Here is a 19159-nt window from a genome sequence, read left to right as displayed (position 1 = left end):
ATCAAATAACATCCTTATGCAAGTACAGCAATTGTTTACATGTAAAAGTAAGATTAGGAAAGTATTTAATGTATTTGTAGCCTTTTTTTTTTTTTTCCTCATTTTTCCTGTGGTTTTGGTTTTTTTTTTTTTGTTTTTTTTTTTTTTAAAGAAGTGATTTAGCAGCTGGAAAGAAAAAGACAGCATCATGTGAGCAGCTAGTGCTGCACAGACCACCAGCAAATGCTCCACAGGTTACTCGTGGTCCACAGACCACAGTTCACAAACTACATTTTAGGGCTTCACAAACTTTGCAGACTGTATTATGGTAGATGCTTCTTCACAGTGAGAGCCAGCAGGTCATCTTTGGTTGTTGAAGAGAGACACACAAGAGACTTAATGTACTCAGCAGCAGCTCAGTCTGGAGGACTGCGCGGTGTCGGGGCACGGCTGAGGTCCCTTTGGGCACACGGAAAACACGCGCTCCGACTGCACTGCAAAGCGACCACTGTTAATCTGCACCCGGGCTGCACTCGGGCTTCAGACACCGTCACGGGGTGGGCAGAGCCAGGAAGAGCACCGCATCGCTTGTTCCACCTCGACTCGTGTCGGGCACTTTTGCTTCCACCCATACGGGTCTTTGGGCTCCTTAGGCACAGCGAGGCAACCAGCAGATGCGAAGGGCAGTGGTGGAAGCTGGGTGGCAACGGACGCACAAGCCATGGCGAAGGACTGTCGGTTCTCTGCTCGAGCGGCTGTGAGCTCCGGAGCTACCAGGGTCCCAAGTCCCCAGGATGACGCCACTGATCCAAGTCATACGAGAGACACCGTGGCTGCACGGCTGAAAAAACCAAGCTGGGATGCGGCACCAACTGCCCCGAGGTCGTCTCCCGGCCTCACAGCAACGTGCTGGGAACCGAACACACCTACGCGGTGCAGCAGCCCAGCCAGCCGCTCATCGGCCATTAAGTTCTCTCTGCAGAAAAGGTCTCCCAAGCAGCAACCCGCCCCCCCCCCTTTTTTTTCCCTTTTTTTTTTTTTTTAAACAACAATTGCTCTCACCCCTCTTTTTTTTGGTAGACACACATACATACACACACTATATGTACACAATTTGGAACCGAGGATCTACACAATGACAAGGAAGCCAGCACTGCTCAGAGATGGTGCACACATTCAGCAGCTGTCAAAGGAGAAGTCGTTTTACTTTCTTTTAAACTTGCAATGTTTGTCTTTATTTTGTTCTTTATATTTTGAAAGTGAAAAGAAATAGTATTGAGTCAATTTCTTTTTTTCTTTTTTTAAATATTTGTTCTATGTATTTACAAGCCTTAAAGTTGCTCTAAAGGTTCTGAAAGTATCACTAGTACTTTTTTCCCCAGGGTAGCACTGTTTTGAATGAGTTATTTTCGGAGCGCTCTGGTCCGCAGCGGTTTTCTCAAATGCATTTCCTTCCGTTCCAAGGTTATGTACGTTTTGATTACTATTTTCTTTTTAAATTTCTGAAGCAAGCTGAGAGGCAGGCAGAAAAATCTGATGACAATTAGAAAAAAAAAAAATTGATCTCTTCCTCATCTAGCTTACCCCAACCCCCTTGAAAGTTTTGTCTATTTATCATGCTTTGAAACAAAACTGAGGTGCATATGAAGGGGAGGGAAATTTATTTCTCTGCTTTTGTTCTATTATACAATTTGTTTACAGAAACTGCAAATTTAAAAATTACACTGGCATTTGCAGTCCTTAAAATAATAAATTAAAAGTTTTCAACTTTTTTTTTTTGCTAAACAGATTTGTTTTGCTTTGTGTTTTTGTAAGTATGAGTCCTTGTTTAAAAATAAAAGAAAAAAAAGATTAAAACAAAATATTTTCTATAAATAATACATGTGTTTTGGTTTAGTGCTCCCGCCCTCAGGTTTGAAGTTTACTTTTTTTTCAAGTACCTTTTTTCCTCCATGATCACCTTTTGTGTTTATCTATTTTTACCTCTCCCACTCGTGCATGTGTGGGGGAAGGGGGGGTCTGCGCGAGAATTGGCCTTGCTGCACTGTGATTGGCGAAGACGTGAAACTTTTTAAAAAAATACTTAAATTGTTTTTTTTTTTTTTTTTCCTCTGTATTTTAAGTTTTAATTATCCTCCGACTCCTCTTCGGCCTCCCGTAGCCACGTGAAGAATGCTGTGACAGATTTTAGCGCTACTCCTTTCCCGTTCTGCTCCGCTGGGTCCTTGCTGCTTTCCCACTTGTAGAAGGCATCCTCTGATATTACCTCCTCATCATACAGGCAATCAAAAAACATCCGCAACAAATCTGCAATAATGGAATAATGGGAGAGAACAGCTGTTAGCACTGCGCAGCTGAAGTCAGCGGCAAAGACGCGGTTACGGATAAGGGGATTAACGTGACCTTTAATGCAAGAGATGCAGATACAAGTAAAAGGAAGGTCTGTTACTGAGTTATTGCTTCCTGGCTGGTTACACACAGCTGAGAGGGAAAACAGGTCCCTGTGATGCTGTCGGGTAACGCATGCTCCGCAGAAAAGGGCGAGCTGGGAAAGCAGCCGTGGGAACGTATTCTCTAGGGAGTCTCTGCTGCTAGACTTTACTCTCGCGGAAACAACCTTTCCTCGTACCGTCAGGGTTCATATCCCCAGCACAGAGGCAACACTTACTAGGAGGCTGATCAAGTTTTACTATTGATGCTTGTAGTGCATAAAGTGCTTGTAGTTCCTTCTCTGTGTCCGAGTCTAGGTACTTGAGTAAGATCGGCACTCTCTGTTTGATAACAGCAGTGTCCACACGGAAGCTAGAAGAGTCCGCTGAGGGGAAGAGAAGAACACAGGGTCAGCTTTGGTACACGGCAGCAGGGGCGGATCTTTTATCACCTTTATTTATTCAAACAGGAATCACAGATACAGGTTAGCGTGGAGAGACAAGAGGACGAGAAACAACAGGAAGTATTTCTGATCAATGGCTTCTTCTGGAAGTCTGGGTTCTTCCCGTTCCCCAAATTCAACCAGCATCTGCAGCGACCCTGGCCCTAACCAGCCTGCTGGCACACGCAGAAGAATTACAACCTTACTTTTCAGTGCAAATCGTTGTGTTTCCACAGACAACTGGGTGCCCAAAGTACGTACAATGGCTAGGGCTAAAACTTCAGTTATCTAGAAGGTTTTCAGAAAACTGTATCTTTTTTTTCCTAAAAATACTACGGCAGAAACAGAATCATAAGCTGCACATGACACAGGAAATCAGGAATAGATAAAAAATACACATTAGAAGTCCATCAGCAACATGGATAAATTATTCAGCAGCTTTTAAGTAGATCACGCAACACAATTACGTGATATTTTGAAAACAAAAGGAAAAAAACACCTCAATTAGAGGCAAGGTCAAGATGTAAACTAGAAGAAGATGTTCCTGATACACATCAGGGAACCCTTAAACATTTGTAACCAAATCCTGCGTCATTTCACCATTAACACTAGGTGGCATCAGAAAGGTTCTGTTCTCAGGGAGAAGAAAGGAGCTGGGCTGTCTTTCCCCTCGCATCCAGATGAAGTTCAGACCATTCTCTCCACCAAGCGTGACTCTTACAGCTATGAGCAGAGCCGGGTGCTTTACAAGCACAATTTTTGGCCTTGCCAGATGCCAACAGTGAAGTTAAAGAAAACAAAGTGAACTGACCAGACGTTTCTGGCTTGCAGTGCTTTATTCAAGCCCCCCTGAGGGTCTGAGGCTCACACGTCTGACTTGGGAACCCACCCTTGCCTCCATTTCCAGCCGACTGCCGTACATTCAAGGAATCCACGTAAACTGTCTTTCCAAAATTGCAACTTTGGACATAAAACTACTGACAAGACAGAGATGCAGGCTGGCTTCTCTTCTGCAACCCACGCTTCCGACTCGCACGTGGCAACCTGCGATGGTAAAGCGCCCACGCGTACTTGCTGACACAGGAGTGGAAATGCTAATTATCTTAATAATGTCTAGCGCATTTCCACCTTCACTAAAAAAAAAAAAAAAAAAAAAAAAAAAATCGATGAACAATCTGGCGTTACTCAGAGTCGTCTGAAACGTCTGCTTGTGCGAGGTCACTGGGACACACCAGAGCCTCGAGAACACCACAACCAGCAAAGCGCCTGTCTCTCACGGGGGGAACGGACATCCTGCTCTCGAGCACCAGAATTCAACACAGTGCAAAAGGCTTAGAGTGTGTGATTAAAAAACAGCCTCGGGGGAGGGAAAAGTGATATAAACCAGAAAAACATAAAAGAATTCTTTGCACGTTTGGGTTTACATTGCAAGGTACTCACCTATAATAGCTGCTTTACAAACTGCTGTCATTAAAGCTCTAAGGAATGTAGGTGAACTCATCTGGCTTTCATCTAGATTAGCCTGAAATCAAGAGTAAATGGACCAGTTAAAAACACGCCGCTGCATGAGGGTAACCATTTCCAAACTTCACGGCTGAATTTGGCACCAAGTTCAAGTTCAGCAAGAGCTGCTGCAGTAGAAATCCCGTTCGCCCCTCTGCAAAAACTCAGCTTCCCCATTCGCTTCTTGAAACTAGCTCAGGTACGTCAATATGCAACAACAGTTCTCATACAACCAATACAGCATTTAACTACTCCCACAACTAGTCATTTGTCTCAAGAAACAACCCAAACCAACAACGCTTGGCTTTTACAACGCCCTTATACATTTTCTGCGAGTTTTAGGCTTTTTCAACAAATTTTACAGCATGCTCCTTGGGTGGAGATTTGTTTGCTTTGTAGAAGAAATTCAGAGAATGGCTATGTAACTTGTCCAAGACTACAAAGAGCCATGGGTGTCCCCAGATTTTTCAGTGCTGCTGTCATTCCACTCTCAACTTCTCTAACGGCAGCAGAAAAATGACATTTCTATCACGTTGCTCCAGCAATAGAAATAACTGAAATGAAGCCGACCGAGATTTAGCTGTAAGCACAGATCTAAGTGAACCAGGTTGGGTACAATTTTAGACACTAGATTAAATATCTGGCTTAAAGGATGCAGCCAGAGAGAGAGGGCAAAAGATCAGTGGGTTGACAGGGCTTCTTTTTTTCTTTTTTCTTTATTTTCTTTTACAGTTACTGGCCCAATGCACTGGGAAAGGTACACGTGCCCTCAGTGACTGCCCAGGATGTTTTTGCAGCATGGCAAGGGGAATTTGGTAGGTCACGTTGCAAAAAGCAAGGAGATGCTTTTATCCCATATTTTGGGGAGAAAGAATGTAGCAGCGTACTGGTCTAAAATGTAATAAGTAGCCAGAAGCAGTGTTTTCAGTGTCAAAAAGTCTACAGTGTTTAAAAGGCAGTTACACAGTTGTACGTTAATATGGCTAAAATTCTTTCTTCCTAAAGCTTACTTGGAAATAACTGACTGATTGTATTTTAGATTTTAATTCTTTGGAAGCATTGACTGCGCAGACCGAATCATCCTGGTGTCCTATGCCTAGGGAGGAGCCTGCAGAGATGCTCCTTTAGATGAGAAAGTATTTACAAAAGCAGTTAACAAACTGTGTGCAGGGAGGGTGAAAATAGTCTTTGTACCTCTACCCAGTCAAAGATTTGTTCATCGTTCGCCTTGTCCTCAACAATGAGTTTTTCCAGCTGCTTGTTCAGCTCTTCCGCAGAGAGTTCTTTCTCTGAAAGTGCTTCTGAGGAACTGGAACAGTCGGACTCCGTGAAGTCCAACTTCTGCAACATCAGAAGTGATGAGAATTAGTTAAATATACTTTCCTATGCTGAATTATACCAAATTGAGGCAGCAAGCTACACTTCATTCTGCTTTCTGGCATCTTTCAACTGCTAAGTTATCATTACAACGATTTATATACTTTTTCTGTTCCAAAGATTATAAACCATTTTACAAACACGTGGGAACTACATTATCCAGCAAAGACAGCCAGGCATCTCAGAGCAACTCCAGCCCTGCACAATACGAGTGTGCACAAAATAAAGTGCATGTTGCTCAACTAAAACGACGGGGAGCTGGAATGCAATTACCAGAGCTGGCATTCACTCAAAGAAATGCCAGCTAATGCCCCAATTCATTGCAAAATGTGACGGAGGATCTACAGTCCCCTCGCCAAGCCCCAGGCCTCGGTAATCCACTTCATTTCCTGCAGTGCAGCACTTCATGAGTGCTAAAACAGGGCAGTGGATCACTTGGAGCTCCAACGGGAGACCTCCAGCTTCTTCCTTAGGAGCAGCAAGAGCTGCAGGGCGCACTCCATCAGTCCTGGCTCCTCTCGGTTGTGAAACCCCCCGGGATCGTAATGCAAGGCGGGATGAGTGAGTAATTGCTACCATTTATTCTGGCCCTTCTGCAGATCATCTGTCCTTGCTGCAAAACTCATTCTTGAGTTCATTCCCCACTGCTGGAGCAAGAGATCTCCTAGAGGAAGCCAGCTGATGGGAGATGTGTGCCTGGGATCGGAGGGGACAAGCCTGTCCTCCCGGCGTTTCAGAAAGGAGGTGCTGAAATAGCCTAACCCCAACTTGGTGAGGGAGACACTTCACCCCACATCCCACACCAACTGTACGTAAGGATGGGATGGAAGGGGACGAACAAACGGGACGTGGGGCCAAAAACCAGTGTGCCGAAATCATTAAGCAAATGCTTGCTCTGAACTCACTTGTTCCGTGAGAAAGGTATGTACATCCTCCCCTTCGGGTAAGTAGTCCTTCCAACTGAGGCCAGTCTCCCTCCATAAGGCTCCCACTTTCTTATGGCTCTAAAAGACAAACAATTTGTTCATTTTAAAGACTTGAGAGACAACCAGGGGAGCTTACACAAGCCGGAGTGGTGCAGCTGTGTCAGGAGAAAAGACAACTGTTCAGCCACCAAACAAGATGCCTAGCAATGAAGTGAAAACATCTGGAAATCCCGTGCAAGAGAAATCATATACGCAATCCTGCCACAGGTACACGCATCTTGTCAAGTGGTCAGATGCTACGGTGATGGGTAATAAACAAGGCATAACGTGATACGTGGGGTTTGCAACAACTTCAGCCAGAAGTTACCTACGAGAAGTGACAGAGCTGAACACGGCAGTTTCCCACAGCCGTGACACAGAGCTGGCAGCTCAATGACTTAGATTCTTCTCCTGACTGTCATTAACTTACTCTGTGACTCATTCTCCCCCTGCCTCGACATCAAGGCACTGGCAAATGAGCTGCTTTCAGGAAATAATTATTTACATGGCTGTTTTCTGTGCAGAAATCAAGCCTCAAATTGAGGTACATAATACCAAGTTCACCCTTCAATTCCTAGAACTTACTGCAAACCTTGAGAAAAGCTCCTTTGCAGCACATACAGTTCAACCTTCCGCATCCTCTAATGTCACGCTGACCTTTTGGTATCCTGCCTAAGACGGTGTATATACAATTCTGACAAGAATAAAAATACTAGTAACAACCAGCTCTTTCCACCCAAATGCTTTGCAAAAAATCTTACAGCACCTGCACAAGGGAGATCACTGCGCAGCCTAAGCTAAGCACTGATAAAAGCAGCCTGATTTTTAGTTTACAAAGCAGATTACAATTTTAAGCTTCCAATGCAGATCATTAAGAGCTAATTGTGCGTAGTTCCTGCTACGATTCATCAGGATCTCTATTAGATGACTGATATTACATTGAAATACCCGAGTCCAAGTATTAGCCTGGACAAGATCAAATTAGAAAGCTGTGGCAGAAACAGAAAGCCAAGCCTGTGCTTCAACCCCCAGAGCACGGCGGCTTTTCTTTCAAAGAACAGAGAAACATCAGTGGAAGTCGACTGTCCAAACAAGCACAAGGCTAAAATAAATACATCAAAAGTCACTATTGGCACTGCTAGACGGAAATGCTCCTGGAATGGTCAACCTTATTTGAATGCATGCTTTAAAAAAAGAAAAAAAAAAAAAAAAAAAGAGGCAAGTGAGGGATTTTACGGGGTTTCAGATTGACACTATCCAAAGTGCAGTATTTAGCTGGATTGGGGGGGGAAGACAAAAATGGAGACAGTTATAGGGAAACCACCAAACTGTTTGGACACACAACTGTGAAATGTGTAAGAGAGCTCTAGAAGTTACAGGGTGAAAAGGTGTCACTACCCCTAGTGAAGGGTGAGTCTTAAGAGTTGGCAGGTTTAGTTTGGATAAGCACCCAGAAGTCTGAGGCCATCTGAAGCTTATCCGAACCCTCAGAACCTCTCCGGTCTGCAAGAACAGCTCTCTCGCAAGATTTCCGGCACTTGCTGCTTCTGGTCAGCCCAGAAATACCTTGAGAATGTCCCTCTTGCAGTATTTCAGCACTCTAGCTTCTGGAAGAAGCCAGGTGCAAAGGTACCTGCAAAAGGGAAAAGTGATAAGAAAAAAAAAAGTTAACTCAACTTTTTGGAACCTCGTAAGGCTTGGTTTGAAACTGGGGATGAAGAGGCAGGTTTCCTAGGTTATCTGCACTGGCTGGCCCATCCCTAAATATCTTCACGTGGGAAATGTGTAGGCTTCATGCACAAACGTGTACTCGCCGCATCCAGCTCCTACCTACGAACAGTACACCTGGACACTCACCATTTGTTTGCATAGAAGGTGCAAGATTTCAGCAAGCAAGACGCCGGCTCTTCCCACAGGAAGCAAAGGTTTGCTAAATTCTCTAGAATGAAAGAAAACCATACATTTTTTTCCTTATAATTTGAATTGGGAATGCAAGGCAAGGGGTAGTGATCGAACTGAGGCAGGAGATCACCTTTAACTTCTGCCAGGGATAAAGGATTTGGTCGAGCTAGCGCTGCCGATAACACAGGCTTCAGTGATGCAGCGCTCTCGCCACAACAGGGCTCCTTACAAAGACTTTACTTTTACGTAACGTCAAATCCACTCATTTTTGTGGGACGCTGCCTTGGGCAGCGGGACCCTTTTTGGGGAAAAGGCTATTATTTTCTTAATACACTATTTACAGGAAAAGGGAACCGTTCAGTTGAGTTCTAGTTAATCCCCAAACGTATAAGGACACGTACAAAATACAGAAACTCTGGTCCTGGAAGCAGTTGCCAGTCTGGCGGGTAAAGTTTCGTGCCTGTTTAAGGCAATGCCCAGGTGGTAGTTATCACATTCCCAGACATAAAGACTCCTGCGCGATACCTCCCTCGCCTCAAATCTAATTCTCGGAGCCTCAGCGTGGTCTCGAATGACTCCTACTGTACAACACTGGGGTATTTTTTAGCTCAGCTGAAACAAACAGGATTGAAGCAGATTTACAGATAAAACTTTCACCCCTGAACGGTGACTACAGAGCAGCAAGCTCCCTTCCCACCACAGCTTTCAGTCTGGTGCGAGTCCCGAACAACGTGCAAGCCTTTTATCAACTCTTACGAGAAGCTGAGCCTCTAACACTATTTGTCTTTTATCTGCTGATGGGAACCACGCTGTGAAAATACTATAGCGTAGCCAGGCAGACAGCTCAGCTCGACCGCCACTGAAAAAACCAGCATTGCTTACTGTATAAGTTCTCTCATAGAGATTCCTCCTTCTTTTAACATGGGGGTCACCAACTCAGCTAGGTACAACCAAATATGGGGTATATCTATGGCCATATCGTCCGCCATCTCCAAGGTATCTGAAAAACTTTAGAAAAAGGAAAAAGAAATGTCAAGCATTAAATTTAATTTAATACTTTAATCTGAGCAAACCTGCACTTTAAAAATCCTTTGTTACAGGGAAGAGGAGAAGGGAAGAGGAGAAGGGAAGAGGGAGAATCACAAAGGTAACAAAAAACACTATCGCCATCTTATGCTTTCAGCGCTTCAAACCTGCCAGGAGTGAATTGCTCTATGCGCTAACATGGAGAGTATGTGGAAAAGGCATCGCCTTCCGTAAAACCAGCAGATACATCCCAGAAAGCTCCATTTACGATAATTCTTATATCCCAGTAACAAATCGTTTGCTAACTAGTAAAACCTGTAAAAGTAAAAAAAGCATTTTTGTCTATAAACACTAAACATCTACTAAATGGAGCCTTCTTAAAAAATCCAAACATTTACAGAAGGGGGGTTAATAATAACAGAAGTCCAAATGTAAGGTAATCAGCAAAATGTCTGCCAGTGTGTAAAACAACACAAAAAAAAGTTCAATACACCAGAGGGAGGCATCCGTCCAGAACAGAAAACGTGGCAGGATGAATTACAAAATCGCTCCCCAACTCTGGATACAGTTTCCAGAATCGCTCAAAACTCTTCTTTCCGATAAAAGCCTTGTAGGTGGCTTCACTTCCCATGCCCCGTACGACATGATCATTTTTCTGGCTCTCCTGCCAGTTTTCATCATGATTCATTTCTCCCTGAAAACCCTGAAAATTCTGGGGTCCAGTTTAGCAACTGTAAATGCATATTTTCTCTTGTGCTTCAAAACCAGAAACCATCTCCTTTGCTTTGTTCTTTACGTCCTCTGCTACCTAGGTTTGTCCAAGCGTTTCTGCCAGAAATTGGTTTCCTGTTGTGTATCTCTCCAGACTTGCGCTGTGACCAGTACTCATCCCATAACCCCTAATTACACAGTAATTTGTCTTGCGTGAATAAGTATGGTGGTTTTGGGTGTTGTTCTCATGTGCCCGCTGAACGCCACTTGCCCTTTCATCATCTTCAGGAGCTGTTTCGTTTTGTTTATGCCACATTCAGACCACACATCCCACTATTTCATCAAGATCCTATTTATTTGGCATCACAACCACTTATCCACACTCCAAGAAACACAGGAACGGCTTTAATCACAATCCATTATGGAAATGTATCACTTCAAACGAGTTGTTTTGACCATCAGCGACTGCGTGGACACAGACAAGTGGATATATATTTTTTTGCTGTTCCATACGATTTTGAACTCAGGCTGCCCAAACTTTTCCTGTGAGCCACTGGATTGCATCACGATGAAATTCACTGCCAGACACGGCGCAGGGAGATCACCATCGGAGCGGTCAGCAGTACCGTGTGAGACACGATTCAAACAAAACCAGCAAGACAGAGCTGACTACCCAGAAACTCAGTATCTGAAAGCATTATTTCACCTGCTCGTTTGCTGGCTGCTTTTCGTGGTTATCCCTGTTTTAATCATCCTGCTCTAAGCCCCAGCGAAGTCCGAGTGGTGCCAGGGATCTCCTTGGGACACGGATCCTTTTACAACTGGACACCAGTTCACATCCAGGCTGGGAACATAAAACCCAGAGAGCTGAAATGAACCAGCGGCCGAAACTCAGATCTCTTGAGGAAGGTCTAACCGGCCCGATACCGCATCTGGCGCGTATTCTCCTTCTCAGCCGCGCTCTCCTTGAGAACACAACCACTCCTTAAAGTTGAGTTGTGCTGAGAAATGGCATCGTGTGGGTGAAGCCTGTTTTACCAGCGGGAGCGTGGCTGCAGTTCTGGGGATGCACAGGACCTGAGGCTACACCACCTTCCAGGCATTAATGTCACGTGAAAATTTCTGTCGTCTTCCTCCTCTTTTAATCATATTCAATGATTTGCCAAAGGCAAACGTGGACAAATGTATCGCAAAACAAATCTAAACACACACATCTAAACAGACACCTACATATTCGCTTAGAAATAAATACTTATATAAATACGAAGATATTTACATTCACTAACTCATTTGAAATACTTAAAAATATATTACAATAATTATATTACTTATAAATACACCCAGGTGAAAATACTCCTTCAAAAGGGATGCATGGAGAAGGCAGGATACCACAGCAAGGTGGGAAATCGTTCCTCTCCACCACAAGTGTTCATGCGCAATGAACGCTCAAGAAAAGTATCCGTTTCTACGCGCAGAATACAAACCCCTTGAAGAAATCCTGCTTGCTCAGCTTTCCCGACTGCACCAACTGATGTAATAACTGGCCCATGTGATCCCTGGTGATCTGACTCCTCTCGAGCGTCGACTCCACTCCCACTCGCACGAAAACGGGCAGCAGATTCTGGGTGCTCAGCTCCTCCACGCACTGCATTGCTTCCTGTTCGAACGACACACGGCATCATTTGCCTGAACTGAAAACACCAGAAAACGGGGCAGAAGAATACTTTCTACTACAAGGTAGTTTAGGGTGCACAGCTTAGCACCTGGCACACGGGATGGGGATGTTTTTGATGGCAGATCAAGAGCCTGCTAGCCTTGGGTTTTTTTGGAAACGAATATTTAGTGAAGCTGCCAGGCAAATGTGCTGAACTAGGCTGTGGAACCTCACCACAAATCACCACTGAGACGGCAATCGAATAATAATAATGAGAATTTATACCACGCAGGCAACAGAATTTTTAAAATACACAATCAGGCTCCAGGGTGCAGTTCAGCTGCTCAGTGAAAGGACAGGAATTGTCTTCTGGGTGCCACCAACACACCTATGATTTCATCAAATATCAAGCCAAGTCAGAAAGAGGACATTAGGTTAGATTCACTGCTGATCTGATCTGGCACAGGAATGCCTCTGTTACAAACCCCCACCATATAAAGAAGCAGAAAACAGGTAGGTAGCATTTGGAGGAAAATTTCCTCTTTATAAAGCTTCTATTTTCTGGCATGTACATTTTGTAAGCTAAGCAAATAAAACACTGTTAAATAGAGACTTTCAGAGAAGCGCTCAATGTCACACTTCAAAAACCTCCACTGTCATCAGCAAAGATCCTCCACCGACCTTCTAGGTTCAGCCCAACGGATCTCAGCGGGCTTCCTGACTAAAGGCATTTGCTCTTTGTCTTAGGTTATGCCTTTAGTTTTCAAGAACTGGCAGCCCCAGATGCATTTTTAGAGCCCCAAACAGCTTTTTTCTGCAGGTCACAAGCCTGGCGGTCCCAGACCGCACGCTCAGGTCAGAGCTCTTCCGTCAGACGTGCCCGACAGATCCCGGTGTCTCCAGGACAGACAGGTGAGCACGCTGCTGGTCGGCCCTGCTGTCACTAGATGCCGGCATACAGCTCAGCAGTTTTAATTTACAGTCAGGTTAGATACTGAAAACTACACTCATGAGAAACGGCTATTCCTCTGCTATATACTACATTAACGCACTCATATATGGCCTTAGTAATGTGAGCGTAAGCTGAATTAGTCAGAAGCTTTGTTGCACGCTGCATTTGAAGAGCACTGAGAATTTACAATTATCAAGTGACCGCCTAACGCAAACAAGCTGCCTCAGTCCGATGTACTTTTTTTAACCAGAGGTGTGCTTGTCTAACACAATTCAACTCTTATTTCCATCCAGCCATAAAAAAATGTCATTGTATTTGCAAGCACAGAAACTGAAGGAGCCCCTTAGCCCCAGACATCCAGGGGTTAGACTTTGAAGTATATTGCAAAAAGAAAAAGGACCGGAGAGCCCTTTGTTAACCAGCCCTGCCGCCCCTGCCGCCTCCTGCTGAGATCTGCCAGGCCAGCCAGCCGGGGGACACTGCAAATCAAAATTTTTTTTTTTTTTTTTTTTTTCCCCCCCTCTTCTTTCCTCCAACCCAGGATTTAATAATTTCTCCTGGTAACTAGATGTGAACCCAAAACAATCCATCATAAGAATATTCCTCTTTCCGATTTTAATTGGAAGCCTATGAAGTACAAGCAGCAGCTCTGCTTTTAGGGTGCCAAACTAGGAACTCCCTAGTGCTGCTGTTTCAAACTGGGCAGGTTTTTAAAATTTATTTCAGCAAAAGATCAAACCAATCAGCTTTGTGCCAAACGTAACACGTCTTGCAAACTCCCTGGACAAGCTAAAAATCCACTTACAAGGGAAACAAAATTTCAATCTTTAACTAGGAAGTGAGGACAGCTGCTCAGTAATTTTCAATGTTTATTAAACCTCAGTGAATTTTCCCACTAGCTTTTCTGCTTTCAAAATTGCTATTACAGAGCTGCTCAGTGATTCATGACAGATACACATACATCTTGCTACTTAAAACACACAAGCTGGGCTATTTTTCCTATCACTAGCAGGGCAGAAAACAAGTTTGGGAGACAACTCTCCTAAAAATGCTCATGGAGCTGCTGCTGCCCGAGTTTTGACGGGCCCCGCAGCTTCTGTTACATGTGTGTGAGCTGGGTGCTTACAGAGACACTGTTCCTGGAGAGAAAACATACTCCAGTCTCACAGACCTTTCTGCTAAGTGACGTTTTCATTTGGCTTACCTTAAAATCGTTAATATGCAAGAACTCATCAATGATAGATTTGCATTTTCTCTCTATTTCCTCTTCTGATAGTGAAGGCTTTTCTTGCGCGGGAGCTGGGGGAGCTTCTGGCTTGGCTGGTAGAAATATAAGAAGAAAAAAAATCAACACATTTGGAAAAGGAAAAAGCAGCATAATTTTCAGAGACGCCATTCTGAAAACAGAAGTCACCGGAGCAGGGTGTGTTCCCTGTCCCATCATCAGGCACGGGTCACTTCTTCCTTGGGTACATTTCCCCCTGTATGAACTCCCAATATTTCTGTAAATCAATCTTCTCATAGAAACATAGTAAGCAGTGACACAGGATGCAAACACCTTCAAAGCTCTCTATCAACATTAAATAATTAAACTTCGAGCTGTTACAGCAAGCTGCAAACTTAAAACATGCTGACTGTGATGGACAGCAACCCAAAGCAACCTCCTGATCACATCCCCAGAACGCTGGCTCCCATGAAGTCCTTTACAAAGTCCCAAAGCTTCAAGATGAGCGTGCGCTGTGTCGTGGCAGTCGAGATGTATTCCTCACTATAGCAGTTTTAGATGTTTCCCAGGGAAGGAGCAAAACACAGTACTTATCGCAAGGGTTCTGTCCACAGGGAACACCGCCCTAAGTGTCCTCAGTACTTTCTCACTAACCAGTCAGCTCAAGCTGGCAGGAGCAAAAAGCGGGAGCTGCAGCACTGACAAGGTGACAAACCACCCCACCGGGTGCTAACGCCACACTGCACCGAGACCTGCTTGGAACGAGGGCTGGCAATGATGCAGTGCTAAAAAGATGGCGCGCCCGGTCTGTCCCAGGCCCAAATCACTGCTCTGGCCCTGGGAAATGTTTGGAAAGGGTAGGTACGGCTTCACTGGGCACTGAAGAAGCATTTCTGCAGAACTGATGCTGATTTGGGGGATTTCTAACCCAGGAACCAGCAGCGGCAGTGACAGGATATGAGCAGGCAAGACAACGCTGTGGAGTGGTGTTTTGCTGGTATCTCCAGCCTTTCAACTCTGATCAATCAGTCCTAAGGAGGAGCTGGTGAGAGGCGACGCCGCCAAGGCCTGTATGAATCAGTTGTGTCACAAACCTTTGGGAGGCAGATCGCAGCTTGATAATGCGTCACTGCAGGCCAAATATGCACACCGTTGCACAGAAATCTGTCACTTTTTCTGATAGACTTGTCCCTTATGCCTTTTCACACATCCAGCAAGATTCCCCGAGCACGGAAGAGCCACTTACCAGATTCCTTGGCTTTGTTCCTCTCTGCCTCTGTGCTGTTTCTGTCCATCTCCATGCCGCCTGTTAACTGCTTCACCGTCTCCAGCATCTCCCTCCGCTGCTCCTCTTGTGCCTGATTGTCGAGCAGCAGCTCTTTACTGCTGCTGCCCCGTAGGAAGGTGTTGGGACGGGAGAGGGAAGGTGGGAGAGGTTTGTCGTTCTTCTCCCTGCCTGTGCTCCCGCGACTACGGAACAACAACAACAAAAAAATCACATGCGCTTAAACGTTACGGTATGAGCAACCCCTGCTCGCAATGCTGGTAATGTTAGAAAAGATACTGGATAGCTTTATAGTAACTGCAGGACAAAACCACAACCCAAACCCAGCAGGGTCGGTGTCTCGACTTTTTACAGTTGTAGCTACGTGGAATGTAATAAAAATGAACTCAAGTCTCAGAGGTGCACAAACACAAATATCCACAGAGCAGACAGGCAGAGCCAACGCTTCCTAGAGAACACATGGAAAAGCAATAAAGTCCTTACCACACCCATTTTATATGTAGAACACTGAATTTTATAACGTAAAGGCACTGTTTTACTGTGAAATGGTATGAACGGTCTATTTTTTTCACCCATTTATTGAAAAATAATTTCAGAATAGTGAAGGTTACCAGCAACAGGTGACAGGCATCTGTCCTATTAATTACTGTGTTAATGAATAACATGGGCAAAACGACACCCAAATGAATAACCTCCAGGTAAGCCAGAGTTTTAGGCGAAACAGGAGGGGAAAACATCAGAGGGACAAACCCCAGAAAACAGCCCAGCAGCTGGTGTGTACTGGAAGGAAGAACCAGTGACATTATAAATGACATTTATAAACCGTGTCTGAAGTTAATAAATTATTAAGGGTTAATACATGTTTCATGCTACAAGCTGGAGTGGCTGTAGTCCACACCTAACGGGAAGGGTCTGACACAGCCAGAGTGTTTTAAGAGCCCTGCTAAATTTCTGCAAGGTTTCAGGCATGTTTTTCTGGATAAATAAACCTACTGACCTGGCTGAATCCATGACCGTTGAATCCAACCTGCAAGCCCATTTATTACAACATTTTATCTGAAGAGTTATAAACTACCTGCAAAACCTGTTATAAACTACTAGCAAATGTATCCTTTAGATAAAGGGTGACTGAGAAGTGGAAACTAAAACATTCACCGTAATGCCTTTAAAAATTAATACCACCTGTCTCTCCTATGATATTAAAAAAGATGCATGTGTTTTAAGCTAGCTCAAAGTACACGGGGGGGGGGGGAAAGACCCAGCCAATCCTGGAAACTCAATGAAATCTCTTCTTTCTGTGTGCTGGTAACTAGAGCAGCAAGTGAAAAGCGCAGGTGTACAGAAAGCGGAAGGGAAAATCACCAGCGGACTGAAGCTTACCTAGTTAAGGCCCTGCGAGAGTCTAATTCTGAGGATGCGGATGAGGCAGATACAGATGAGACTGGAGGCTGCAGTGCAGAAAATCTGTTCAAACTAGTGGCACTTGGTCGTAAGGAGTCTGGGAGATTGTAAAGGCAACACAGAGAAGAGCGACAACAAGGTCAGTAGCCGCTGACACCTTGGCATCACAAAATAATTCAAGCAATAGCTGTTTCTGGAGTGACGGGGAGAGAACTGAAGGGAAAAGGCTGGTCCCGCCCCACTTGAACCCTGCTTGCCAGGCAGTCACACACAGAGATGAGCATTCCCACCCAAATCTGCTCTTGGCAAGGACGGCTGGTGTCCAAGCAGAGGGTGAAGACCTGTCCTGACTTACCCATCTCGCTTGCCTTTGCTCCACCACTGCTGCCCTTTCCCCAGCTGCCCAACTGGGCTTTAGGCACAAGCTGAATCTTCTCATCTATTGTGGGCTGTAAAACACATCAAGACATACCATTACAAGGGCAAATCGTACATCTTAATTACAAATGGGGTATTTTTTGGCAACAATCCCTGTCTTGTGAATACCAAAATATACTTTAACACATTTTTGGAAGACCAAACCCTAGCCAAAGGCAGAGGATGCAAACAACAAAGGCCATCACAAGCAGCCTCTTCCAAAGCATCAGTAAAAGATGTTCACAATGACCGGGAGCTTCTTTGTATCGGGAACTCTGGAGCTCAGTAAGGAGGAAAAAGCACAGTATATCAGTACTTGAAAGATGTTCAGTTTGTTTGTGACAAGTAAAACGGTTCTGCTGTCCACTCCACCTACCAGTCATGGCTTTGGGGGGATCTGCACGGTAACACAGAATTCAGAGGGCGGAGAACGACAATAGGTTGCGGAACTTGGAGAGAAAAAGTAGTGTCTGACAAGAAGAGAACATTGATTTTACAATGCTCAACAGGTGAATTTATTGACGAGGAGGCTGTGGCCCTGCAGATCTCTTTGTATGAGCTCCTCTCTCCTTCCAACAATACAGCTGTTGTGGAGCTACCTCTATTTGTACTGTATTTGTACTAAACGGAGTAGAAGGACTTTTCCCAGATGAGCTGTAAGCCCAGAGAAAAGCAGGCTGAATCCCTCCTGCTAATTAAGTTTTGGAGTCTGTTTTATGACTTTCACAAGGAACAAACTGAGCTTGATCTGCAGAAAGGCTACAATCTGTCCAGGTTCTGCTTTACAGCTCTCCGAGCATCCAGGCACTGGGAGTAAAATGCAGGGAGAGCGACATTAACTGGGACAAGGGAATGTCTAGGAAACACCCTGATTTATGTGAAAGACTGAGTTCTCCTTGGCGAGAAAACCCAAAGCTGTTCTGAAGATCATTAAAAAAAGAGAAATCTCCAAGCTTGCCTAACCTGCAGCCTGAGATAAATGTCCCCAAATCACCACTTTAATGGCAAAATAACAGGAAGATGCTCATCTGGAGGATGGGTGTGAAAGTTTAGCACATACTGAGGGATGCAACTGCACCGCACAGAAGTCCAGAAGCACCGTAAAAGCGGACACAGCTCTTCTCGTACTACTTGCACCTTTCGAGCCTGGAGTGCTGCCATCTGTGCTACGTCAGGAACATTTTGTTTTCAAACTGAATGTGGCAACCTCATTCCACTAAGAAGCAGCGTCAGAACAGGGTCTTGAGAAATTGAGGCAGCAAAGGATTTCTATCAGACAGGTGTTTGAGACGCCTGCTGTAATAGCCATGTATGTGGTCCATCAGCATCACACACCATACCCCAACTCACAATCTCTCTTAATCATTTAATAAAAACACAGATTTTCCACCTTAGAGAACTTCTGGGTCACTAAAAGCACACTATAGACCTGAGAAAAAGTGTATGCATACTCCTTTCCCTTAGAACAAGCGAAATAGGAACATTCAGAAGACAACGGAGTTTTCCATTGTGCTTTATTTATGCACAGTACTAACTCTGGGGATTTAAAATGTCCCAAAACCCAAGTTTTGACCTGTAAACACCGTAACGGTCTTTCCCAGACAGATACGATAAGGTAAGACCTCGGCATTTCTGTTGTTCTGAACAAGTCTCGTGCTGGCACCTACCTTGGTGATTTTAAGGAACTTGGTGGGGTCCAGCACTCTGCTGTTCTTTGCCCCCTGCACAGTGTTCCAACCGCCTTCATCGACCCGCTGGACACCTGCCAGACGACAAACACGACCTCCCTTAGCTCATCCCCGCTGCTCCAGCGGCACCCCGGGAGAACGTAGGCGACCGTCTCCAAGTTCAACAGGAGGAGGAAAAGAAGAGGGCACGTTTCTGCTAAGC

The 19159-nt window shown here is 44.7% G+C and overlaps 1 protein-coding gene across 12 annotated transcripts in view; it reads right to left on the bottom strand.

Annotated features, from left to right (window-relative positions):
- Nucleotides 1-112: 112 nt before the first annotated feature.
- EIF4G3 (eukaryotic translation initiation factor 4 gamma 3) overlaps nt 113-19159 on the bottom strand; it is a 149200-nt gene continuing 130153 nt past the window's right edge. For all 12 annotated transcript variants that reach the window (XM_075520558.1, XM_075520563.1, XM_075520555.1 and 9 more), the window contains 13 exons: nt 18937-19031; nt 17208-17301; nt 16832-16949; nt 15413-15636; nt 14146-14261; nt 11820-11992; nt 9481-9606; nt 8554-8635; nt 6637-6735; nt 5549-5695; nt 4292-4373; nt 2648-2794; nt 113-2286 (listed from right to left, as the gene is read on the bottom strand). In XM_075520558.1, coding sequence (XP_075376673.1) covers nt 2105-2286; nt 2648-2794; nt 4292-4373; nt 5549-5695; nt 6637-6735; nt 8554-8635; nt 9481-9606; nt 11820-11992; nt 14146-14261; nt 15413-15636; nt 16832-16949; nt 17208-17301; nt 18937-19031 — 1685 coding nt within the window. In that variant the 3' untranslated portion in view covers nt 113-2104. The remainder of the gene's footprint in view (nt 2287-2647; nt 2795-4291; nt 4374-5548; nt 5696-6636; nt 6736-8553; nt 8636-9480; nt 9607-11819; nt 11993-14145; nt 14262-15412; nt 15637-16831; nt 16950-17207; nt 17302-18936; nt 19032-19159) is intronic.

This window comes from Mycteria americana, chromosome 18, assembly GCF_035582795.1.
Source record: "Mycteria americana isolate JAX WOST 10 ecotype Jacksonville Zoo and Gardens chromosome 18, USCA_MyAme_1.0, whole genome shotgun sequence".
NCBI lineage: Eukaryota > Metazoa > Chordata > Aves > Ciconiiformes > Ciconiidae > Mycteria > Mycteria americana.
This window is presented reverse-complemented; position numbering and strand designations above follow the sequence as displayed.